General features: G+C 39.0%; 1 protein-coding gene across 7 annotated transcripts in view; it reads right to left on the bottom strand.

Annotated features, from left to right (window-relative positions):
- Positions 1-230: 230 nt before the first annotated feature.
- Positions 231-20,686, bottom strand: part of ct (homeobox protein, cut) — a 368,988-nt gene continuing 348,532 nt past the window's right edge. For 2 of the 7 annotated variants that reach the window (XM_089867871.1, XM_089867877.1), the window contains 10 exons: positions 11,355-11,525; positions 11,195-11,269; positions 10,915-11,021; positions 10,086-10,234; positions 8,072-8,905; positions 6,716-7,890; positions 6,299-6,566; positions 5,781-6,223; positions 5,530-5,710; positions 231-5,432 (listed from right to left, as the gene is read on the bottom strand). In XM_089867871.1, coding sequence (XP_089723997.1) covers positions 3,859-5,432; positions 5,530-5,710; positions 5,781-6,223; positions 6,299-6,566; positions 6,716-7,890; positions 8,072-8,905; positions 10,086-10,234; positions 10,915-11,021; positions 11,195-11,269; positions 11,355-11,525 — 4,977 coding nt within the window. In that variant the 3' untranslated portion in view covers positions 231-3,858. The remainder of the gene's footprint in view (positions 5,433-5,529; positions 5,711-5,780; positions 6,224-6,298; positions 6,567-6,715; positions 7,891-8,071; positions 8,906-10,085; positions 10,235-10,914; positions 11,022-11,194; positions 11,270-11,354; positions 11,526-20,686) is intronic. The other 5 variants (XM_089867875.1, XM_089867872.1, XM_089867873.1 and 2 more) reach the window with 5 other exon arrangements.

Raw genomic sequence — 20,686 nt, 5'->3', positions numbered from 1 at the left:
ATTCGCGCTTAATTGGTTTTTGTCCGATGGGAAGTTTTATTATCTTTCGAAGAATTGCATTTTATGCCCTATAATTTCGTAACGTTAACTAATTAGTCAATTTAAACGACTAACTTCGTGGGGGGGGGATGACGTCACAACGTTTTCCAAGATGATTAATCCGTGATTTTGTCAAAATCGGTAAGAAAATACTGGAGTTACGCAAAATTTTGAATTATGTCAAAACTTAACTTGTAACAATTTTATTTGCAAACCGATTTTCCTTATTCAAATACTAAATTCACCCCCACAAAGTTTACCATTTAAAAATTAGACTAAAATAAAAATTAATATTTGCCAAATACATCGATTAATTAAATCTTTTGAAGGGAGTTAATGTAGATCCCCTTATAAAAAGTTGGCACCAATTTTTTAATGAGCTTAAATTTGCAAAGAGATTAATTAGAGGGGGAGGAGACAAAAGTTGAGATGATGATAATACTAATCAAATTTAATTCTAAGAATTATCCTTTAATACTAACGAAAAAAGCCTCGAGCGTATTTATAACAACTGGTTAAATAAATTATGAAATTTTTTAGGGGATAAAAACGATGTTTTAAAAGCTATCTAACCAAATTAAAATTAACTATTATCGGAGGGGGGGGGGAAGGAAGGTGGTTAAGCCTAAATCTGATTGAATTATTTGTATTTTTAAAATATTTTATTATTATTTATTATTTCTTTCCCAGTACTATTATTTTGTACTTCATATTTTTGGGGGAATCTTAATAAGTTTTAATTTATTTTTTTTTTTGCATCGTAAATACCGGTATTTTTTTTAATCATTCTTTACGTTTTTGTTATTCTCTTCGTAATTAACGCCTAATTATACTAATTAAGGCTGGTTTTAATTAATTTTTATTTATTTTTAATCATATTATTCTGGGTGGGGGGGTGAATCTACGGGGTTAATATTATTTATTTATCACAAACTGTTTATAATCATTTTAAGGGTTTCAGTGCTTGGGAGAAAAACATGTTTAAAGGGACTGTAAAGAGGTCGGCGGACCATTGAATTTTTATTTATAAAAACTGGCCCGACCCATCCTCCCCTCTCTTGTGATTGGTTGAGTGCCGCCCTGCTTCGGCGTTTCCCCAGTTCTGACCCGCGAGAGTCCGAGACCCCCGCTGCGTTTGCTAGAAGGAAAGACTTTCGTTTTGCTCACCCCCCCGGGGATTGTGACGTCAATAACGACGTTTTCAAAAAAAAAAATTCCAACGGTCCGCCGACTTCTTTAGAGACCCTTTAAACTAATGAAAAAACTAAAATTTTAGCGGTAAAAATAATCGTCATTTTTATTTTCTAATACAAAAAAAATGGCCATAACCTTTAACCTTTTAAATGCTGCTATTGGAAAATTTATTTATTATCTGGGTATTTTAAACTAATTTAGGGGTTAAATTGGATGCTGAAAGAGACGCAAGAAGGGGAGGGGGGTTATTATATTGCCTAGCAAGGCACTTTCGTTTTGTTTTTAAGTCGTATTTAATTTTTGTTTAATTTTTTTTTTCTTTCTTTACTTTTGGGGTTTAAAAACTAAAATAGTAAAAAGAGTTTTTCATATTTAAAAAATAAAGATAGACTAGAACTAAATAACTGGGGGGGGGGACGATAACTAAAAAATACTAAAAATATGAACTAATAATCGACTAGAATGTATAACTGTACATAATCATCAATGTTTATGAAAAAAAAAGGGGGCGGGGACGATTGCTAAAATACGAATAAGCTTTTGTGTTTTTTTTTTTCTTAAAAAAGGAAGAGGCTCAAAAACGCAACAATTTTGTTTTTGGACAACTATATAAATATTGGTGCGCGTTACGCGAGGCATCTTATGCACTCGGAGGGGGGTTATTTTCTTTTTTTTTTTCATCTATATTTACATCACAGGGGTAAAGTGAGACACGAATTATCGAATTTTTCTTCACATTTGGTTGTTTTTTTTTTTAGATATTTAAGGCTTAAAAAGTTTGATAACAGATTTTTCCCCATTGAAAAATTTTACAACAGACAACGATCACCTTATTTTACCAAAAAATTTGAGTCAAAATGTTTTTTTGTTTATATATAAATTTTAACATCTGGGGACTCAACTCTTTTTAAATTCCGCACATATAGAATTTTTCAAAGGAAGATTCGAGGGATATTTTTGAGTAAATATTTGTCGTTTTTTTAAAAATTTCGAGGGGCGTGGGTGGGGTGGGGGTGGGGGCGAAAAAGGGGGAGGGGCAGAGAATTTTATCGAAATTTATTGGAAATTTCCCGTATTTTTATTTAATTTTTACGAACATTCTTTTGTCGAAAGAATTTTTATATTAATTTAAAGAGAGCGATTGAGAAATGTTTGTCATTTTGGGGGAAAAAGGGTTGATTTGTTTTTTTTTTTTTTTACAGACGAAAAAAATTATGATTTATAATTTTTTTGATCTTAATGGTGTCTTTTTAACAGTGAAAATGTACAATAAATATTTGGTATTTTTTTTTTCCTTCGGTTTTTTTTTTTATGATTTTTATATCAAAGAATAAGCGATCGATCGATTGAGAGGAGAGATGTTAAATAGAGATTTGTCATTATTATTAATTATTAATAATTATTTTTTAAGTATTATTATTATTAAATAGAGAGAAAGATTCGAGAGAGTAGAGATTTTTTTTTTGGTTGAAATAAATGAATTGGAGAAAAACCCACGTTTTCCGAATTTTTCGTAAACATTTAAAAAACGTCGAAATATGATTTTTTTTTCTTCTTAAAAATGGAAACTTATTTTACACCTTTATATTATTATTATTATTATTATTTTAATTTAATTTAATTTAAGTTATCCCGAATCTTAATCCTATATTTCAATTTAAAGTTTTTTTGTTTTTTTATTCCTAAATGTTTTTTTTTTATTTGCCACAACGATTTGGATCCCCATTTGATTTCCTTCCAATTTCTTTTTGATGATGGCATCGAGGTATATGTGCGAATTTTGTTATCTTTACCCAAATATCGAGAACACGAAAGAGTTTCAGACATTAATAATCTTCCCCAATTTCCGCGTCCCGATGATTTGAAGAAAAAAAAAAAAAGTATTATTCCAATTTGTGTTTGTTTTTGAATCCTGAAACACGTGGCTGGATTTACCGAAAGGCGGGATGTTGTTTAATTTGTTTGTTTGTTTCTTTCTTCATATTATATCACAAATATTCCTACGTAGTTCTACGCTTACTTGTTCTTATTTTTTTTTTAATTTCCACGTCTTCAAATCGCGTTGTTTTAACATTGTTTTCTCTCATTTAACGTTGCTTCATTAATTAATTAATTAATTTAAATTTTTTACATTTTATAATATTTTCCACATGTGCTCGGCACAAAATATGGGTGTTTTTATTTCTTATTTTTTTTTTATTAAGGCCACACACAGAAACACCGGGCTGTAGATAAAAAGTAAAAAACGACTTTTTTTGTCGTTTAGTTTTTTTTTTTTTTTTTTTCACGTTATGTTTGTTTTGAGGTAAATCTGAAGAAACGGGAATTTTGCTTTCTTCCATCGTTACTGTTTAAATTTACGGTTGAAAACCGAAATTTATATAATTTGGGGGAAATAGAGAAAGAGAAGAAAATATCAATCGCGTTTCCACCCGAAAAAACAAGTGATTAAAAAAAAACAACGAAAAAGTTTTAATCGAGACGCGTATAGTTTTCATACGCTATCAACGATCACCATTAAATTAATTTAATTTTTATTAAAAACCTCGGAGAGTTTTCGTCTATTTTCGTGCGTAGACGAGGAGATACCGCGTTTAGACATTTAATACTGTGGGATTTTGTATTTCAGAAATCCCAGGTATCCGTTTTTTCCGTTTTGCCTATCCTCCGAACGACACTGGATTCGTCCTGATCTCGCGTCGTCATGGACGTTTCTTCTTTCGTTTCATCATCCTTTTCCTCGTCAGTTTCACCGTCTTCCCAACTGTCCTCGCGTTCGTTGACGCTCTTCTCCAGTCTTTTAATGTTAAGAGAGCGGTCGTCGCCCTCCAACCTTTCATTGGATGGTGGACGACCGAACAAAGAGGCCGGGATACCAGACGTAACGTTTAGCGCGATGGGGGAGCGAGATGGGACATTTGGCTTTTTGGTCAAGTCGCGAGGATTAGTACTATCGAGATCCCCGTTGGGCAGACCCGACGCGTACGATGGTGGGGAAGTTTTGTGTCGATTTTCGCGTTCTTCCCCGCTAGCGGCCGGAGATCCGCTACTCCTTCGCCGCGCGTTTTGGTCCGCAACGGGTGCCGGTTCAACCCGAACAGTCTCCTCCTTGTGGAGGCGCAAGTCAAAGTCGTTTGTTTGGCGAACGCAAACGCCGTTAATGATTTCGTGGCCGTCATCGTCGTCGTCATCATCGAGATCATCAAGGTCATCGTCACTGCAAACGTCACTATCGGGCGACATACCCAAGCCCGGATTAACCCACTGCGGCATAGCTGGTTTCCTTCGATTGCTACTTCCCCCTGACACTCCGACCGATCCAGGGACGTTTAAACCTCCCGCGCCTGACAAAACTCCCAGAGAAAAGTTCAAGGGTCTTTTGTCGTCAGGGTGAGAACCCCTAGACGTGAGATTCCTATTCGTCATTCTAGGTGAACCGCGTCCAGGGTTGGATACATCATCGACAGAGTCTCGGTCGCTACCGTCGCTCATATTTCCCGGGTCTTGCGAGAAGGAAGAATCCTCGTTCATGTCGTCGCTAGAGTGGTCTTCGTTCATCAACTCGGACTTTATTAATGGATAACGGCCGCCGATCGAACTCTTGCGATGGTTCTGACTAGACATGCTTAGATCCAAAGTTCCGGAGTCGTCCACTTGACCGGGTGAGCAACCGCCGCGATACAGAGGGTACCCGTACGAAGGAATACCGGGAGAACTATTGTTACTATTGTTATTATTGTTGTTGTTATTGTTACTAAAATTATGCGCCCCTTTTTGAGCTTGGAGGTCTGTTAGCCTCCGTCGAAGTAAGGTGCGAAACTGAACTGGGTCAAAATTAGCGCCTTCGCGAACGCCTGGCAAGATGCTGTTGGTCAAACACAACATGTTCTCGCTACTCAACTTTACATCTTCATTGCCCGCGCTAATATGTTGTTTTAATCGCATTCGATGGTTGTGAAACCAGTTAGTAATGGTTCGAACCGACAAATTCAACTCAGTGGCCAAGAACTCTATAGTCGCCGTACTGGGGTAGGGGTCCATTGAAAACGCCAAACGCAACGCTTCTTTCTGCTCTTCCGAAAAGAGAACGCGAGGTTTCTTAGCAGCCGGATAACTCGGCGGTGTGAAATTGAACGCGAAGTTGTTATCCGGTACGGATGGACAACCGTCCGAGTAATCGCTTCGCCTCCTTTTGTTGGCTATTAATAACCAAACGCGACAAATATAATTAGGAACCCACATTTTTTGAGAAAATAATCTTTATTGAAAACTCATGCATTTCGACATAATATTTACCTTCTCGACGCTCGTTTTTAATAGCTTGCAATTTTTCAACATTATGAGCGTCGCTCAACCATAGTTGCATTCGTATGAAAGGCTCACGGCCTTTAATACTGAGCATATGCCATGGTTTTGGTTTCGACAATAACTCGCTTACAGAGCCCTGAGATAGACCTAAAACGGCCTCACCAAATATCTACCGGATACAAAGAAGTCGTAGTTAGGAAACAATAAAAAAGAAAGCGAAATAAATTAAGCGAACTTACCTTTTGTCCAATGTTATGGGCCATCAGAGTCTCTTTAATTTTGCAAGTTATCGTTTGGGTATCGAGGTCCGTGGTTAAAGCGGCCATTTCATAAACGGATGGCTGAACGTAAGCCGGAGACCTACTAACGTGCTGGTGATGACTTCTGCGACTATGGCCGAGAATATTCGCGGCAGCTACAGCCGCGGCGCTAGGATTGCAACTATTGAGGACAGAGTTGTTCAATGCCATAGCTACCGCGGCGTGGTGTGGGTCGGGACTAGGCGAAGATGCCATTTGCGCCGGTTCGCACGGAACACCGTAAGAGGACGACGATGAAGAACTGGAAGGCGGGACGGCGTGAGGCAATTCCATTGGCGGCTTAGTGTAAGGAACCATAACTGACTCCGGAGGTCTCGAAGCCAGCTTATTGTTAGATCCTGTGAGCATTAAATACGGGGAGACTATCTCCATTAATTCTCCCGTTTGACATGAAGTAATACGGGGGTATTTGTAAAATACAGGAATAGACTATTTACCTATTGGCGTTGGAACTCCAGCGAATCCTCCAGTTCTCATAAGCTTTTCAGGAGCGATTTTATATTGGGAAGCCACCAATTTATGTACGGCATTATCGTCTTCCAAAAATATTTTCATTCTTATAAAAGGTTCACGACCTTTTTGAGTCAACATATGCCACGGCTTGGGCCGGGCTAAGAGGTCGGAAACTGAACCCTGAGAAAGACCAAGTACGCTTTCGCCAAATAGTCTTTGACTGATCGAGTACTGGCTTAATTGTTCCTTCACCTTTAATAAAACTGATCGATTAGAAAAAGAAACTAGCCTATCGAGAGAATCGGTCCATTAGCGCGGTGAAACAATTAAGACCGTGATAATGGAGATCTCTCTCTAACGTAATTGTATTATTAGGATCTTTCGAAACGTACTATACGTACCCTTTTAACGATTTCTTCGGTGTTAAGGTTATTGTACAGGTCAAATTGATGTTGCGTTATGGGCGGTAAAACCGCTTTGGTGGGGCGCGTTGTTGGGGTAGGTAAGACTGGCAAAGACGTTTGAGATAGAAGAGAGTTGGTGATGGATTGCATACGTTGTAAAGGCGACGCCGAAGCGCTGAGATCGTCGGGCGCGTCGGCCACGCTCAAAATCGAGCCAGGGGTACCCGTAGGAGATCGCGATACCTGAGTGTAGTTTCCGCCCTTGGCGGCTACAGTGTTTACGGGAGTAGTACTGCCACTAGTCGGAGCACCGGTGGATCCGGGTTCGATTTTAGGTCTGACGAGGGAAAATGCGCTTCCATGATGTCTCATTGCATCTTCAGCAGCACTAGATCCACCTCCGGTCGTCGGCCTTTGAGTCGGTTCGTGCTGATGACGACTCCTACTTTCCACAGTCGCGTCTAATGGAACATTATGTCGTTCTCTGGGACTGACGCTTCGCCCTCTACCAGCATTTCCACCACCAGCTCCCGCGGAAGCCATTAAACTAGCGTAGCCTCCGTTTATAAGCGCTCCATGGGAAAAAGTACTTGCAGCTGCCGCGGCGGCCGCGAAACGTGTGAAGGAATCGCTATTGGCTAAGGGCGATATTTGGGACAAACGTGCCAATTCTTGGTGATAGATGGTTAAAGCTTGTCTGATTTCCTCTTGCGTTCTTTCGTAGCCGTCTCTTTGACGGAAACCCTCTTCGACGTGTTGACCCAATAGTTTGGTCAACTCCTCTTGATATATCCTGGCCACCATTTCCTGGGGAATATCGTCGTTTTCGTATTTGCGGGAGCGTCTCGAAGAAGAATTAACGCCACTACTGCTATTACTATTCGTGGAGTGACAGAGAGCCCGCTTATCTCCGCCCCCACCGTCCGAGTCCTGGCCACCACCACCTCCCGCTTCGCTTCGGCTATCATCGGCCGCGTTGTCTGACGAAGGCGCGAAGAGTTTCCTCTCCATTTGATAGAGACTGCCGTTTTGCGAGGAAGGGCTCTTGTTTTCTTTGGCCGGACTAGTCATGGCCACTTGAGCTTCGCTTAGAATTTGGGCGATCCTTTCTTCAGTGGCCAGGTCTTCTTGCCTCAAAGGTGGAAGACTAGCGTCTTTGCCTAGGTAAAGATCTAACGTTAAACGAGAACCTGAATAAACAATTCGAAATCTCTTCCTTAATATTAATCGTCAGCCTAACCTTGAAAATGTTCCCCGGCTTCGTAGTCTTTCGGGACAACGAGCCAAGTTATCCGTAGGAGTAATAGGTTTTAAGAGAAAATAAAAATGAAAAACCCAACATGACGAGCATACCTAGTAACTCACCTTTTCTGGGAACTAAGGCTTTCAACATGCAAATACAGCTTTCGTCCGAGGCCCAAGCGTGCATTTTGCGGTAAGAATCGCGACCCTTTTCGGTCAATTTGTCCCAAGGTTTTGGCTTCGACAAGAGCTCACTGACGGTCCCTTGAGAGAGACCGAGCACGAATTTGGCAAAGAGGCGTTGACCGATGTTATGGACGCTTAGGAGTTCTCGAACGCAACGAGAGATACTCAAAGTGTTCAGACTGTCGTTCGCGTACTTGTCGATATTTTGTCTCAAACATTCTTGCAATTTCTCGACTGAGATGACAGCCTCGTAACTGTGCGCGATTCCTGAGCTACTACTGGCACTGGCGCACAAAGCGTCCCTCATAGTGTCTCTCATACTCTGACAAGAGTGGCTTCCATTACTCGCGGAAGAATGTACGTTCACGTGGCTACTTATGGGAACGCCCAATGTCACGTTGTTGTTGTTGTTACTCGTCGTAATTATATTTAAATTGTTATTGTTATTATTATTGTTGTTGCTACTGATGGCCGGGGCGGCGACCGACGCGACCAGAGGTTCTTCAACACACTGTTTAACTGGCGTAACATCTGTCGAAGAAGGGGCTGACGGAGTGTCTGGAGCTCCGGAAGAACTGTCCACGGACTTGGGAGTGGAAGGGGCGCTAACGTCCTCCTTCTTCATCAACTTCGTGTACGTTGAGACAATTTCTTCTCCTAACAAAGTACCGAAACATTCCACCGTTTGAAGAGGGTGTGGTAAGCCGTTTCCTGGTTGCGCCGTCGATGGTGGCGTCGTAGCGCTCGGCGGCGGGGACTCTGCAAGAAAGGTGCAGAAAAAAAACGAGCTGCCTTTTAGAAATCGAGTCGAGAATATTATCCAAACGTGTACGTAATAAAAAAACTTCCGACTCCGAATAATCCAACATAAATCGTTTTTCGCATTAATAGCGTCATATCACCAAAAACGATTGGAACTTTTAAATTATTCGAAACGAATATTTATAAACATTCAAGAATATATCAAAAGGCCATGTATATACATTTCACATTAAGAATTTTGACTCAAATAAATTCAAACGCAATAACTTCAACATGCATTTCGTCCAATGAAAATTTAAACTTTTCGTTTCTAGGCTGATCATTTTTGCACACCTTTCTTACATTATGTCCCACAATCCGAAATTGTTTCCCAACAAATCCCCACTTAAACGAACGCGACAATTCCGCGCGCGCTTACTTACAGTAACAAGCGTGCAATATATCGTGCAACTACGCGCGCGACATAACCGTTTTCGCGACATAGGCTCGCTTCTCCAGCAATATAACGAGCAAAACGAATTTTGCACGGCATTGATAATTAAATTTTACCCTCCCCAAACCTTTCCCACGACTTCCAAACCCCCGGTCTGGTAAAAATATATACCTTTTACGGGTATTCTTTTGTAAATTGTTATAAAATTAAAAGGCACATATACCCACCGCCACAATTGCCACCGCAAATGAAAAGGTCGGAATTTATGGAGAAGTTAGATTGTTAAAATCGCGTACCATACAAACGATGTAGATTTTATTTTTGGTTTCTTTGTACTACGCACAAATCTCTACAACTCTCTCGGAATATCTTTCGGTTCTCTCTCTCACTCGCATTATTGCAATTAAAACCCGAAATATCGTAATACAGACCAAATTGCTCAAAGACAACATCCCCAAAAACATAATAATAATAATAATAATAGGTTTGGGGCTTTAGCGGCCACAATAATTACTTTTGTGATTTTCATAGTGGATAGGTCAAACGAGGCCTAATTGTATCGTAAAGATATCCCTTCCCCCACCAATATAGGCTTGCAATTTGTGGTGGTATGTGTGTAAAAGCGAGAGAGCAGGCCAGAAAAGCCAAAAATCATTCGGTGGACACGTTATAAAAATGGCAATGAGCGCGGTAAATTGAACAGTAAAAAATGATAGAATATAGAAAAGGGTGTAGGTATCCTACCTGACACTTCGGCTTTAGCGACTTTGAGAGCGGTATTCTCAGACTGTAAGGACTTGTTCTTCTCCAGTAAAAGGACTTCGAGCGGTTTCGGCGACGTTTTCGGAGTCGCTGTTCGTTCGCCGTCCGGGAATTCCATCGACTTGAGAATTCTAGGAATGAAATAAAAGAGAGAGAAACACTGAGAGGTTATATTATATAAAACGAGGTTAAAAGTCGAGCGCGATATTAACGAAATAAGCACGCGCAATTATATACTATTTGGGCTTTCACCGTCGCGCTAATTTCAAATGAAAACGCGAATCTCTCGGTCGCCATCCTATCAACCAACCCCTTTCGTGTATATATACCAGAAACGACATCGACCCCTCAGGGCGATTATTATACTCGACGACTCTCTCTCTCTTACCCTTTTAAAATTTTACGAAAATATTTTAGTTCCCAAAAATAAATTAAAACCAGAGATTATAACCTTTAAAAATTTTCTCCCGTTTAAACAATCAAAGAAACCAAACCGCAGCCACGAATTTCAAATATTTCTCATTTCTCAACCAATTCAAATTGAAATTTCACTTTGTAGAATTCTATATTTCTAACCCTAGAGCTTCTCCGCAACATTTCGGAATGTGACAGTCCATTCGAAGAAAGTTTTACGGCATGATCTTACAGTGAAAACCGCGTTTCAGAAACAGTAGGCCAAACATAGTAAGTTCTTATATTTGATAAGCACATTGTGAACAATATAACCCCACCAAAATATATTGACGACAAGGTTTTGTTAGTTTTATTTTTAAAAAAAGAAGGGGCGGGGGGTAACGATGATAAAACTAACTGTAATTCTTGCTTGATCTCGAGATAGTCCTTCTGCTTTTCCAACTTGTCTTCCAGTTTATGAATAATTCGATTCTTCTCAGACAGCATATTTTCGAGTTGAGCAATCTACAATTACATTGAAAGAAGAAAAAGAAAACGCGACATCGTTTTACAAAACTATATCTACAAGGAAATTAGGTCACTTTGTACAACAAAAATTGGATATATAATGTATTTAATTTATAATTTAAACACTCTAAAAAGGACCAAAATTAACTCAAAAACGTATCGCGACATACTTGCGAGGCACTAGTCTCTTTCAAAGTCGTGATGGTGGATTGCAAACGTTGAATATCGTCCACGAGTTGAGATATCTAACCATAAAGAAAAACGTAAAAAAAAACAATTAGAATATTTAATTTGATCTAAATTAAATTAGATTTAAGTAATAATACGAACCTCTTTCTCTTTGGCCGCCAACTCGACCTCCAACGAGGACCTAGCCAAGACATCCATAGCTTGTTCCATGTCAGGGGCCTTTTGTATCTGATCGGCCAATTGCAGCGACTGCTTAACAGCAGCCAACTGCTCTTTCAAGCTAAACACTTCTTTTTCGGCTACCGCGGCTCTCTGTCAACGAAACAAAAGGAAAATTGATACGTTAATCAATTGAATACTGAAACCATTTCTAGTTAAGTTATTCTAAATTCTCAAGCCTAAGATGAACGCGACCAAAAATTCTTCCAATAATTAAAAAGTAGGCCTATAACAATTTTTTTTCTATTCTTCAAAGAGGGTAATCACTCAATAGGTCTCAAAAAACACGAAAAAAAGCTTATTAAATCGGTGAACAAAGAAGTATCATAAAAAAATGGGGAAAATAGTTTCATTCTTAAAGGAAAGAGAGAGAGAGGAAAGGAAAGGATAGGTCCCACCACCCTCCTCCTCAATTACTGAAGAGCTCTGATTAAGAGTCTTAGGAACTACTCCTCTTCCTTCGGAACTTCCTTGCATGGCATCTTTAGAAAAGAAAATAGGACTAAATTCTTGAAACTCCTTGGTTGGGACAAGGGGGGCTAGCTAGCTGGTATGGTACCCGTGTACGTTTTTGTGATGAGGCTCTCTTAATTTTATTCCCATCAAAGTCGCCGGGGCTGTATAGTCATCCCACCCTCTCCTCTAAACGACATTTTCTAGGAGCGACAATAAAGGCATTCTTCGAAGGCAAAGGCAAAACATCAAACTGAAAAGACCTCCCCGAATTATTATTTTTTAGTCGACCCAAGCGCTATCCTTTTCCCCGCTACAGTATATATACAGGAGGCTTCTTTCAATATTGTTCGCGTAAAAATAATTAAAATTTAATGTTCTCAAGATTTTCTTTTTTTTTCTTCTTCTTCTCATTCCTTTGGCTTAATCTTGATGATGATGGGAAAAAAATTCCTTAACTTTTTCTTTCGTTCGTTAAAGTATATTGACTGTTTAGCACCAACCAACTTCCCAAGTCAATAAACACTTCATTCTGTTGGTTGTATACTAAGTCGTTTTAAATAAAATAGGTACTAGAATTTTGGTGGGTATAAAAAATGGTCCATTGATGAGCAGCGAAATTTGTCCAGCATCTAATGATTATAAGGGTGTGTATACCATCCATCTTGGTCAATTGTGGCATCACTGGCATGTTCACGTAGGTCTATTTTAAACCGAGCATGCGTAAGGCTTTAATTTTTGGTCATTAAACGTGATAGTCTTAGAAAAAAGGGTGCGTCATTTTTAAATCTTTAAAATTTTAGAAAGGGGGTGGGGGAAATAAAGAAAACTTTTAGAAGAAGAGTGAATTAAGTCAACCAACCGCCCTTACTTTTTATAAAGAAAAATATTTCTGTCCCATGTATTTTATTAAACACATTAGACGCGGTCCACTCCAAAAAAAAAAATATATATATCGTTTACAAAAATTGTTTATTCCAAATTACAGATATATAGCAAACGATTAGGGCCCCTTTTAAAGTTTTTTAATGTTTCAAGGCGGTACAGTAATCATTCGGTGGTTTACACTCTTAAAAGAGCTTGATTTCTCATATTGTTTTGGATGGAATAAAATCTATTCTAAGATTAGATTCAACTATAGGCCAAAAGAAAAGAAAAAGAAAAAAAAATGCCATCTCCCACGCATTCGATATAATTGAAGAGGGAAGTTTGGTTGATATTCACCGCTCTGAATCGAGGGTTGGGCCTCGATTTAAAAACTATCTTTCACTCCCTTTATGGCAAACGGGATAGCGTACGCGGGTCGCGCGAGGCGGGAAATTTTTGAAACGGATCTTGAATATAGCTTTATGCCTCACACCCGATAATTTTCGTATTAAGTAGAGTTTTAAAGCATCGCTAATAGAAAAAGTGAGGGAGGGATAATTCCTTTTTTTTTTTTTTACTTTTTCTTTCCTAAAGATTTAAGATCCGGTATTCGTGGAATAAATAAAAATTAAAATAGACCCGGTGCTTGCTACCTCGTGTCTCAATGACAGAACAGGTTGTCTTAAAACATTAACAGCACCCAATACTAACTAGTATTAAACCCTAAAATAAATTTAACCGTTGCTAAGCCTAACTTGTCTTAAAACATAACTAAATTAATGTTAACCGTTGCTAAGCCTAACTTGTCTTAAAACCTAACTAAATTAATGTTAACCGTTGCTAAGCCTAACTTGTCTTAAAACCTAGCTAAATTAATGTTAACCGTTGCTAAGCCTAACTTGTCTTAAAACCTAACTAAATTAATCTTAACCGTTGCTAAGCCTAACTTGTCTTAAAAGGTAACTAAATTAATATCAACAGTTGCTAAGCCTAACTTGTCAACTTCACTTAAATACTCCCAATCTATTTCTAAAATCGACACACACAGTCACTAACACGCCAATAATGTTAACAACAATTATCCCTAAATTCATTTGCCAAAAATTTCGCTGAATTCCCACAAACCAGAATAACTTCGCTAACGACTTTTTCTTGGTTTCTTGGAATTAACAAAACGAAGTAAGAAAAAAAAATAAAATGAATTAAGAGATGGATAAAGCTTAAATCATTTTTCTTTAAAAAAAAAGAGAGAACCTTATACTAAATATATAAAAAATCTAACAAGACATCTTTGTTTTTGAGGCTAAAAATTCTATGTGAGAATAAAATAAAAACTTTTCGGGCCTCGTAAAAATTACAAAGAGGCCCTTTTTTCGTGGTACACATGATGACTTTTAGAGTCGTTTCGTTTATTTAATTTCTTTAAATCTTAAGTATAAAAGATTCACTCCACTGTACACCCTTTTTTCTCCTCTCCTTCATTAGGATAATTTATAACGAATTTAAGACACCCAGACTCAAAACATACAGAAAAGGGAGGATTGAATATATTTATGATACGTCGGCGTCTCTTTTCATAAAATTATATATAAAAAAATCAACCCAAGGAAGGGGTTATGTTAGGGTTAGGGTTAGTTCAGGGTTACGGGGTTGATAAAAATATCATAATTTTTAAACTGCCTACCCCAAAAAATTGACATTTTTTTATTCCACCCTGGGTCTCCTCTCTTTCTCTCTCTCCATAACCATAACGGGATCAAAAAAGCAGCCCCGACTTGAAATATATATACATATAGGTTTTCCTTCTCTTCTCCTGCATAGGGAAGGGCCTGGGAAATTTAGTAGCAGTTATGTTTAATATCGTCGGAAAGTAGTTCTAAGGAAAATGTGTTGGGTTTCTTAAGATGCAGGACTCAGGAGAGAGCGAAGCAGTCTCTATATAACGACGCAATCGGACCGATACGAGCGCTAGCCCACATTTTCGGCGTACAAAGTGTCTAGGGGGTACAAATGAGAGTGTATAAAAAATATATATATAGGATTTTTGACAAACGTAGTGTAATTCCGGAGGTTGTGCAACAAAGAAAGATCTTTATTCTAAAATAATCATTTAAAAAATATGGAGGCTATTTCAATATCAAAGCGAATTACCGTCGCGGCACATGACAAGATTCGTGACAGCGAATGCGAATAATAATGAAAATTAATGCGATTAACATTCGCAATTTCAATCCAATGGTTTATGTATTTACATGGGACGTTAATTCTATTAGAAAAAGTGGTGTTTCTATCACAACTTTGGGTCCAATAGGGATAAAAAAATTATAAAAGTTAGAAAGCTACTCTCAAACTGTATTTACGAATGTCATATAGATTGATGCCACCCCTCTACAAAATTTTAAAAAGATGAAATATCGTCTACGATTACATTACACTAGTAAAAATTGCTATATACTACTCTATATCTCTGGCTGCGCGGGGTATATTTTCTTTTCCAAAAGATTTAGAAGAATTTATAACAAAAAACAACATTTGAAGACGTGTGTATGCCTGTAAGGAAGGCCACAAAACCCAGGGTCTAACTTTGAAACTCGCATTTTCAATTCACGCCGCCATTTGTGCAGCTATAGGGGCAATAGCGAGAGCTCCTTGGCTCGCTTTTATGGATATAAAAGATGGATCGGATGTAATTTTTTCCTTTAAAAAATGCTCCATGAGGCTGTATAATAAAAAATAACGCGAAATTGACTCTTAAAGATATTAAAGACGGCCCGAGCTAAAGTATAAGGGGGGTTATGTAAGTTATATAGGAGTAGAGAGAGAGCCAGAGAGAAAGAAAGAAAAAAGGCCCGGCAGCGTATCGCGAGAAATACTTCTTATTATGATTATTTTTTATAAATTTTTATTGCCTATAAGTTATATTGAAGGACATTAAAGATACACGTACAACTACGTATCTACGCACAATAAAATATCTCCCCCTTGATTGATGGCTAACAATTTTACCAAGCCACTGAATAAAGCCAAAGGAAGAGGTCTATAAATTAAAAATAATTAAATACGAAAAAAAGAAAAAAACCCTAATCCAATTTTCTATAGCATCGAAGGTATCAGCCCCTATTATATTGTTCGATAAAGTTAAAGGGTTATATTTTATGTGTAATCACGTATGGTATATATAATATTCAACGCAAATAAATAACGTCAATAAAAAATAATAATTATTTTTTTCGGTCCAATTGAAACCGAAGAAAATATTTTTTTGCGCGTTATAATAAATGAACATTATTATTTCAAAAATTCCTAGGCATATATTATAATAGTTCGGACCCTCGAAACATATCGAATTTCAAAAACTTTTCAAATTAACGACCATATACATTTTTATTCAGGGGGGATAATTTGTCAGGCGAGAAAAGTGGTATCTATTCGACGTAAATCATTGAAAGATACGTGGTTATTGAGTTTAAACGTACCCGTTTCACTATATAAGACCCACCAAAACTAGCAGCATTGTCAAATTTAAAGAGAAGAGATAATTCACGGACAGACTTTAAACCCAATTCGTTCGTATATACGCAAGAAGGGTTCGAGGAGGACTAAGAAATTCAATACAAAATTTGCAATTTTCTCTCCCACCGTACTATATAGATACTGTTCATTTATCCCACTCCCATTAATTTTCAAGTCAACCAAACCAATTATAAATAACGTCTTAACGACCATAGGGGTACACGGCGGTTTAATAATGGCTCAACCAATAAGAACGCTACTCCTTTCCAAGCTTATTTTACCCTTTCCCTTAACGTATCTTCATTGACACAAATAATTTGAAAAGAGCAGATGGAATAAGGAATATGGAGAAAAATATATACTTCAAACCGGCTTCACTTGACACCAATTCTTACGAATAGAAAAGCCTAAAGTTAAGTTTTATTTTCAGTGACAAATGATATACGGATGGAATACAATCTGAGATAGTGATTCCGTTATTAATCCGGAGAGCCGGAAAAATACTCCCGCCATCAAAGTTCAACTGCAGTTATATGGGATATTCCGAGTTGAAGGACTTGGCGAGGACACCCGTTATTTTTCCAAAAGGCCCATTCCCGAAAATTCAAAATACGTCAAGAACCGATAGCCGAGAGAGAGAGATGGTGGAAGGGACACCACCCCTATCTATTAATACCAATCCGCCAGGATCTATTTAATACAGCGGAAGGTCGCGAATCAGTCCAACTTCACCGTTTCCCCAAGTATCTCCTATATTAACCCTAACTACGCGAAAGAATCATCCAAGTATTCGAGGGGGTCTATCCTCTTTTATTAATGAATATATTTCGTTACGGAGCTAAGCAATACGGGTCCAAAGTGAAACATCGGACTCTTGGGAGTAGTTAGGCAGTCATACGCTTCACTTCATTAACCGTTGGGACCCCCTCTAGTATACTCTCTTTAAAACGACGCAAACATAACCTAAAATATACACATACATGCACCATCTGTATACTAGGTTACAGGGAGCAGACGACAAAAAGGCTTAACAGCAGCGCGCGCTTTCAAATTACAAAGTCTTTGATTGTGACGAGGTACGTACGTACTCGTTTGAAGAAAGCAAAGGTGCAAAAAATAACACTACACCTTAAGAGGAAAATGGAGATTGGAGCTTCTATTAAAGAGCAGAAATGGAAAAGAAATTCTTTCCAACAGAAGAAAGAAAGAAAGAAAAAATTGAGGGGAGACAGGGCTGGCTGGTATACGTGGGATTGTAATATACTCTCGGCAAGAAGACCAGGGCGCGCGCGGGGGTGTTTTATAGGCTTGTTTCGGGTTCCATGACAGTAATTTGGCATTGGGGAGCTCTCTCTGGTGTTCTTATACATCAGCCCCCATTCGCTAACTGGAAATTACGTTTGCAATGGCAGTTGACTTAAACGACTTTTTACATTTTTTTTCTTCTCTTCTCTCTTGCCTCTATGATCATCTTCAGACAAGAGTATTCTTCTCTACTCATTTTCATCCTTACATTCGGGTGGTACATCACTATGCCTACATCTTAGAAAATGTAAGGGAACAAATAACCCTTTACCTCAAGGATAATAAAAAAAAACTGAATGGCTTTACATTAAATGTTTTGATCACGGTACTCCATATTATTTGCAATGCTGTTAAAATACATCTCAACTTGATTCTTGAAAGAAAAAGAGCTGGTTGGTTAACCCTTACCCTTCCCTTACATACTATGATTTTTATATTAAAATTTCTTACACTATCTTAAACAATAATTAAAATGAATGTAGTAGGCTATGGTAAGTATCCAACGTAGCGTATATAAAACCACGCGTTATCTTCATTATATTCGAAAATACCATTTTTTAATTAGAAAACTCTCATTATTATATAAAGTACCGAATATGATTAAGTTGGAGGAAAATATTTTCTAGGTAAGACCCTTGGAAAAAGAGGGAAAGGTTGGTTGGTCAATACACACTCTCAGAGAGTCAGCTAGGTAAGTAAGTATAAAGATAGCTCTTTAACTTTTAAAAGGGGATACCGGGGAAGGATGTAGGTACGTTTTTAATTAAGAAACGTCGCGGGTTTTAAGCTAGAAAACCGGGAGCGAGTACGTAGGAATCCGTTCTTGAAACAATTAGAAAATGTTACGCGCTTGGGGAAAAAGATAATAGGAGAGATGTGGTGGCGAGAGAGTGAGGTATGGAGGAGAGAAAAGGGCGGACCTGAAGTTTTAAGTATCCGGGTGGCCCTAGCTCCGTTTAATGACTCGTGTTCGCTATTATTAAAGCCAAATTAAGGTTCCAAATACGTAATGTTAGCTAGAGCATCGGCTTCCGTTGAGGTATATAGAACTACCAGGAAACGGGGAAAACCAAGAACCATAGGGTACCGAGTGCAAAAAAGGAAGCAGAGAGCGCCAGCATACTCGAAACCATGCAGCAGTAACCGAAATCGGGGTGAAATTAAGACGCAAAAGAGACTTTTCAGTCATTCCCAGAAGGGACTGCAGGGTCCCAATTGGAAAAGTGGAGGAGATATTAAGGCACGGTACGGTGCATGTCCGGCGTGCGGAGAAAACAATAAAAATCTTTTCCTTCTTCAGTCTCTTATTAATAATAATAATCGCTGGGCGCTCGAATCATTTCACGCTTTCGCTGGCAAACGAGTAGACGCGTATAAAGTTGAAGTGTCAGGAGACGTACGAAGAAGGGAAATCGAAAACCCATCCCAATCCTTATAGAAAAAGCGCTACAATTCTCAATAGGATTCTCCTTTCTCTCTTGGATTAATTACCATTACCCCGTGTACTCTTTGAAATAGAAAACAGAACTTAGCGGGGCATCTCTTTTTAGCCCCCTCCAACGTACGATTATCGTTTAGTCTGACTGACCCAGAAGAAGCTAGCCCTCCTGCATGCACGCATGCACCAATCGTACGTACATGCACGATACTTCACACTAACTATGGTATGGGGTCCCTTGAATGACTCTTTTCCTCCTCATCCACCATGCATACACTTGGTTCTATTTTCCTCCGTTTGGCCCGCGTTGGGTGAGCAATTGGCGGTGGAGCTAGTCGGCGCGCGCGTATACACATTTCTATAAATTGGAGGGTGTATAATAAGCGAATGCGAATGATGGTAGCGCGAGCTAGAGATGAGTTAAAGACGGGATATGCGCGCGAGAGATGAGAGAGAGAGAGAGAGAAGGATCTCCGGGATGCGAAAAGGGGAAGGAAGCTAGCTAGGCCCAGCCATGGAAAAATGGAAGGATGGGGTGGATGGATAGACGCACAGCCAGAAGAAGAGGATTGAAGTAGAATAGGAAAAGATATCGTTACGTATACCAAAGAGAGAGAGGTCATAATATAGGTGGGTGGCTATAGGGGTGGGATTGAAATGGTAGCCCAGGCGATAGAGAAAGAGTCGCTATTCTTTCGCCTTTCGGTCAGAGAGGAAAACAGAGAGAGAGGAGAAACTCTTGGAAGAGTTAATAGTTATTACTGCCAGTTATTAAGATGCTTAATGAATATTCATGAGAGAGGGTCCGGCTTGAAAGGCAACATAAATCTGAAACGCTTCAAATGCTGCAACAACAAGCGTATTTCCGCCCCCTTCTCTCTATCCTTCTTTAAAACCGGGAAAGGGGGGGGGGCAAAAGGAAGAGTCTGCTGCCCCATCCGTCCCCCCCCACCCACTTTCTATATGTGAGGGTCCTTTCTCTTTTCTCCTCCTTTTCGGGATCTTCATCTCCTCCCCCTTCCTCATCCTCCGCAAAACTGTACGAGAGAAAGAGCTAGGAGCAGGCCGCGTCTAAACAATGGCAAATTAAAACCCATTTGGTTATAATGGAGCCGAAACTCGTGCCTGATTAATGGTAATCTCTCTCCAGCTTTTCTTTTAGCCTGGGCGAGTATTGCCTCCCTTCCCCCTTTATCCAGTTTTGGACCCCCTGCCTATATCCCTTATTCCCCCCATTTTTGATAGTGGTTATACATACATACACCAACCCCCCCCCCCCCTCTTACTCCTCTTCCTGGTTTCCTTGGCATTCGGTATCGAAAATTTTCCCATTTTAATAATAATACTAGGGGCCGGAAGAAAATGGGCGCCTCTTTTAGGATAGCTGGCCTTAGCTGGCTCTACCTCTCCCCCACATGGCCCTAGATACGAAAACCCCACCCTGTTAGAGCGAAAAATCGAGATGCCATATATATAAAATCGTAGATCATTACAAAAATTAATAGTCAAGCGTAACACACCACTAAATTCGGGTATAACGAACGACTGGGGGGGGGATCAATTTGGCGCGGGGGGAAGGGGAACGGGACAAAAATATACGGCGGGAAAGAACTAGGCGAGGCATCCATTCCCGACGATTAAAACCGTTATACTTTGCATAAGAATTATAGAGAGAAAA

Source organism: Phalangium opilio, unplaced genomic scaffold, assembly GCF_054372755.1.
Source record: "Phalangium opilio isolate 3A_F unplaced genomic scaffold, DU_Popi_V2 ptg000024l_1, whole genome shotgun sequence".
Classification (NCBI taxonomy): domain Eukaryota; kingdom Metazoa; phylum Arthropoda; class Arachnida; order Opiliones; family Phalangiidae; genus Phalangium; species Phalangium opilio.
Note: the sequence above shows the minus strand (reverse complement) of the source record. Positions and strands in the feature narration are given on the sequence as shown.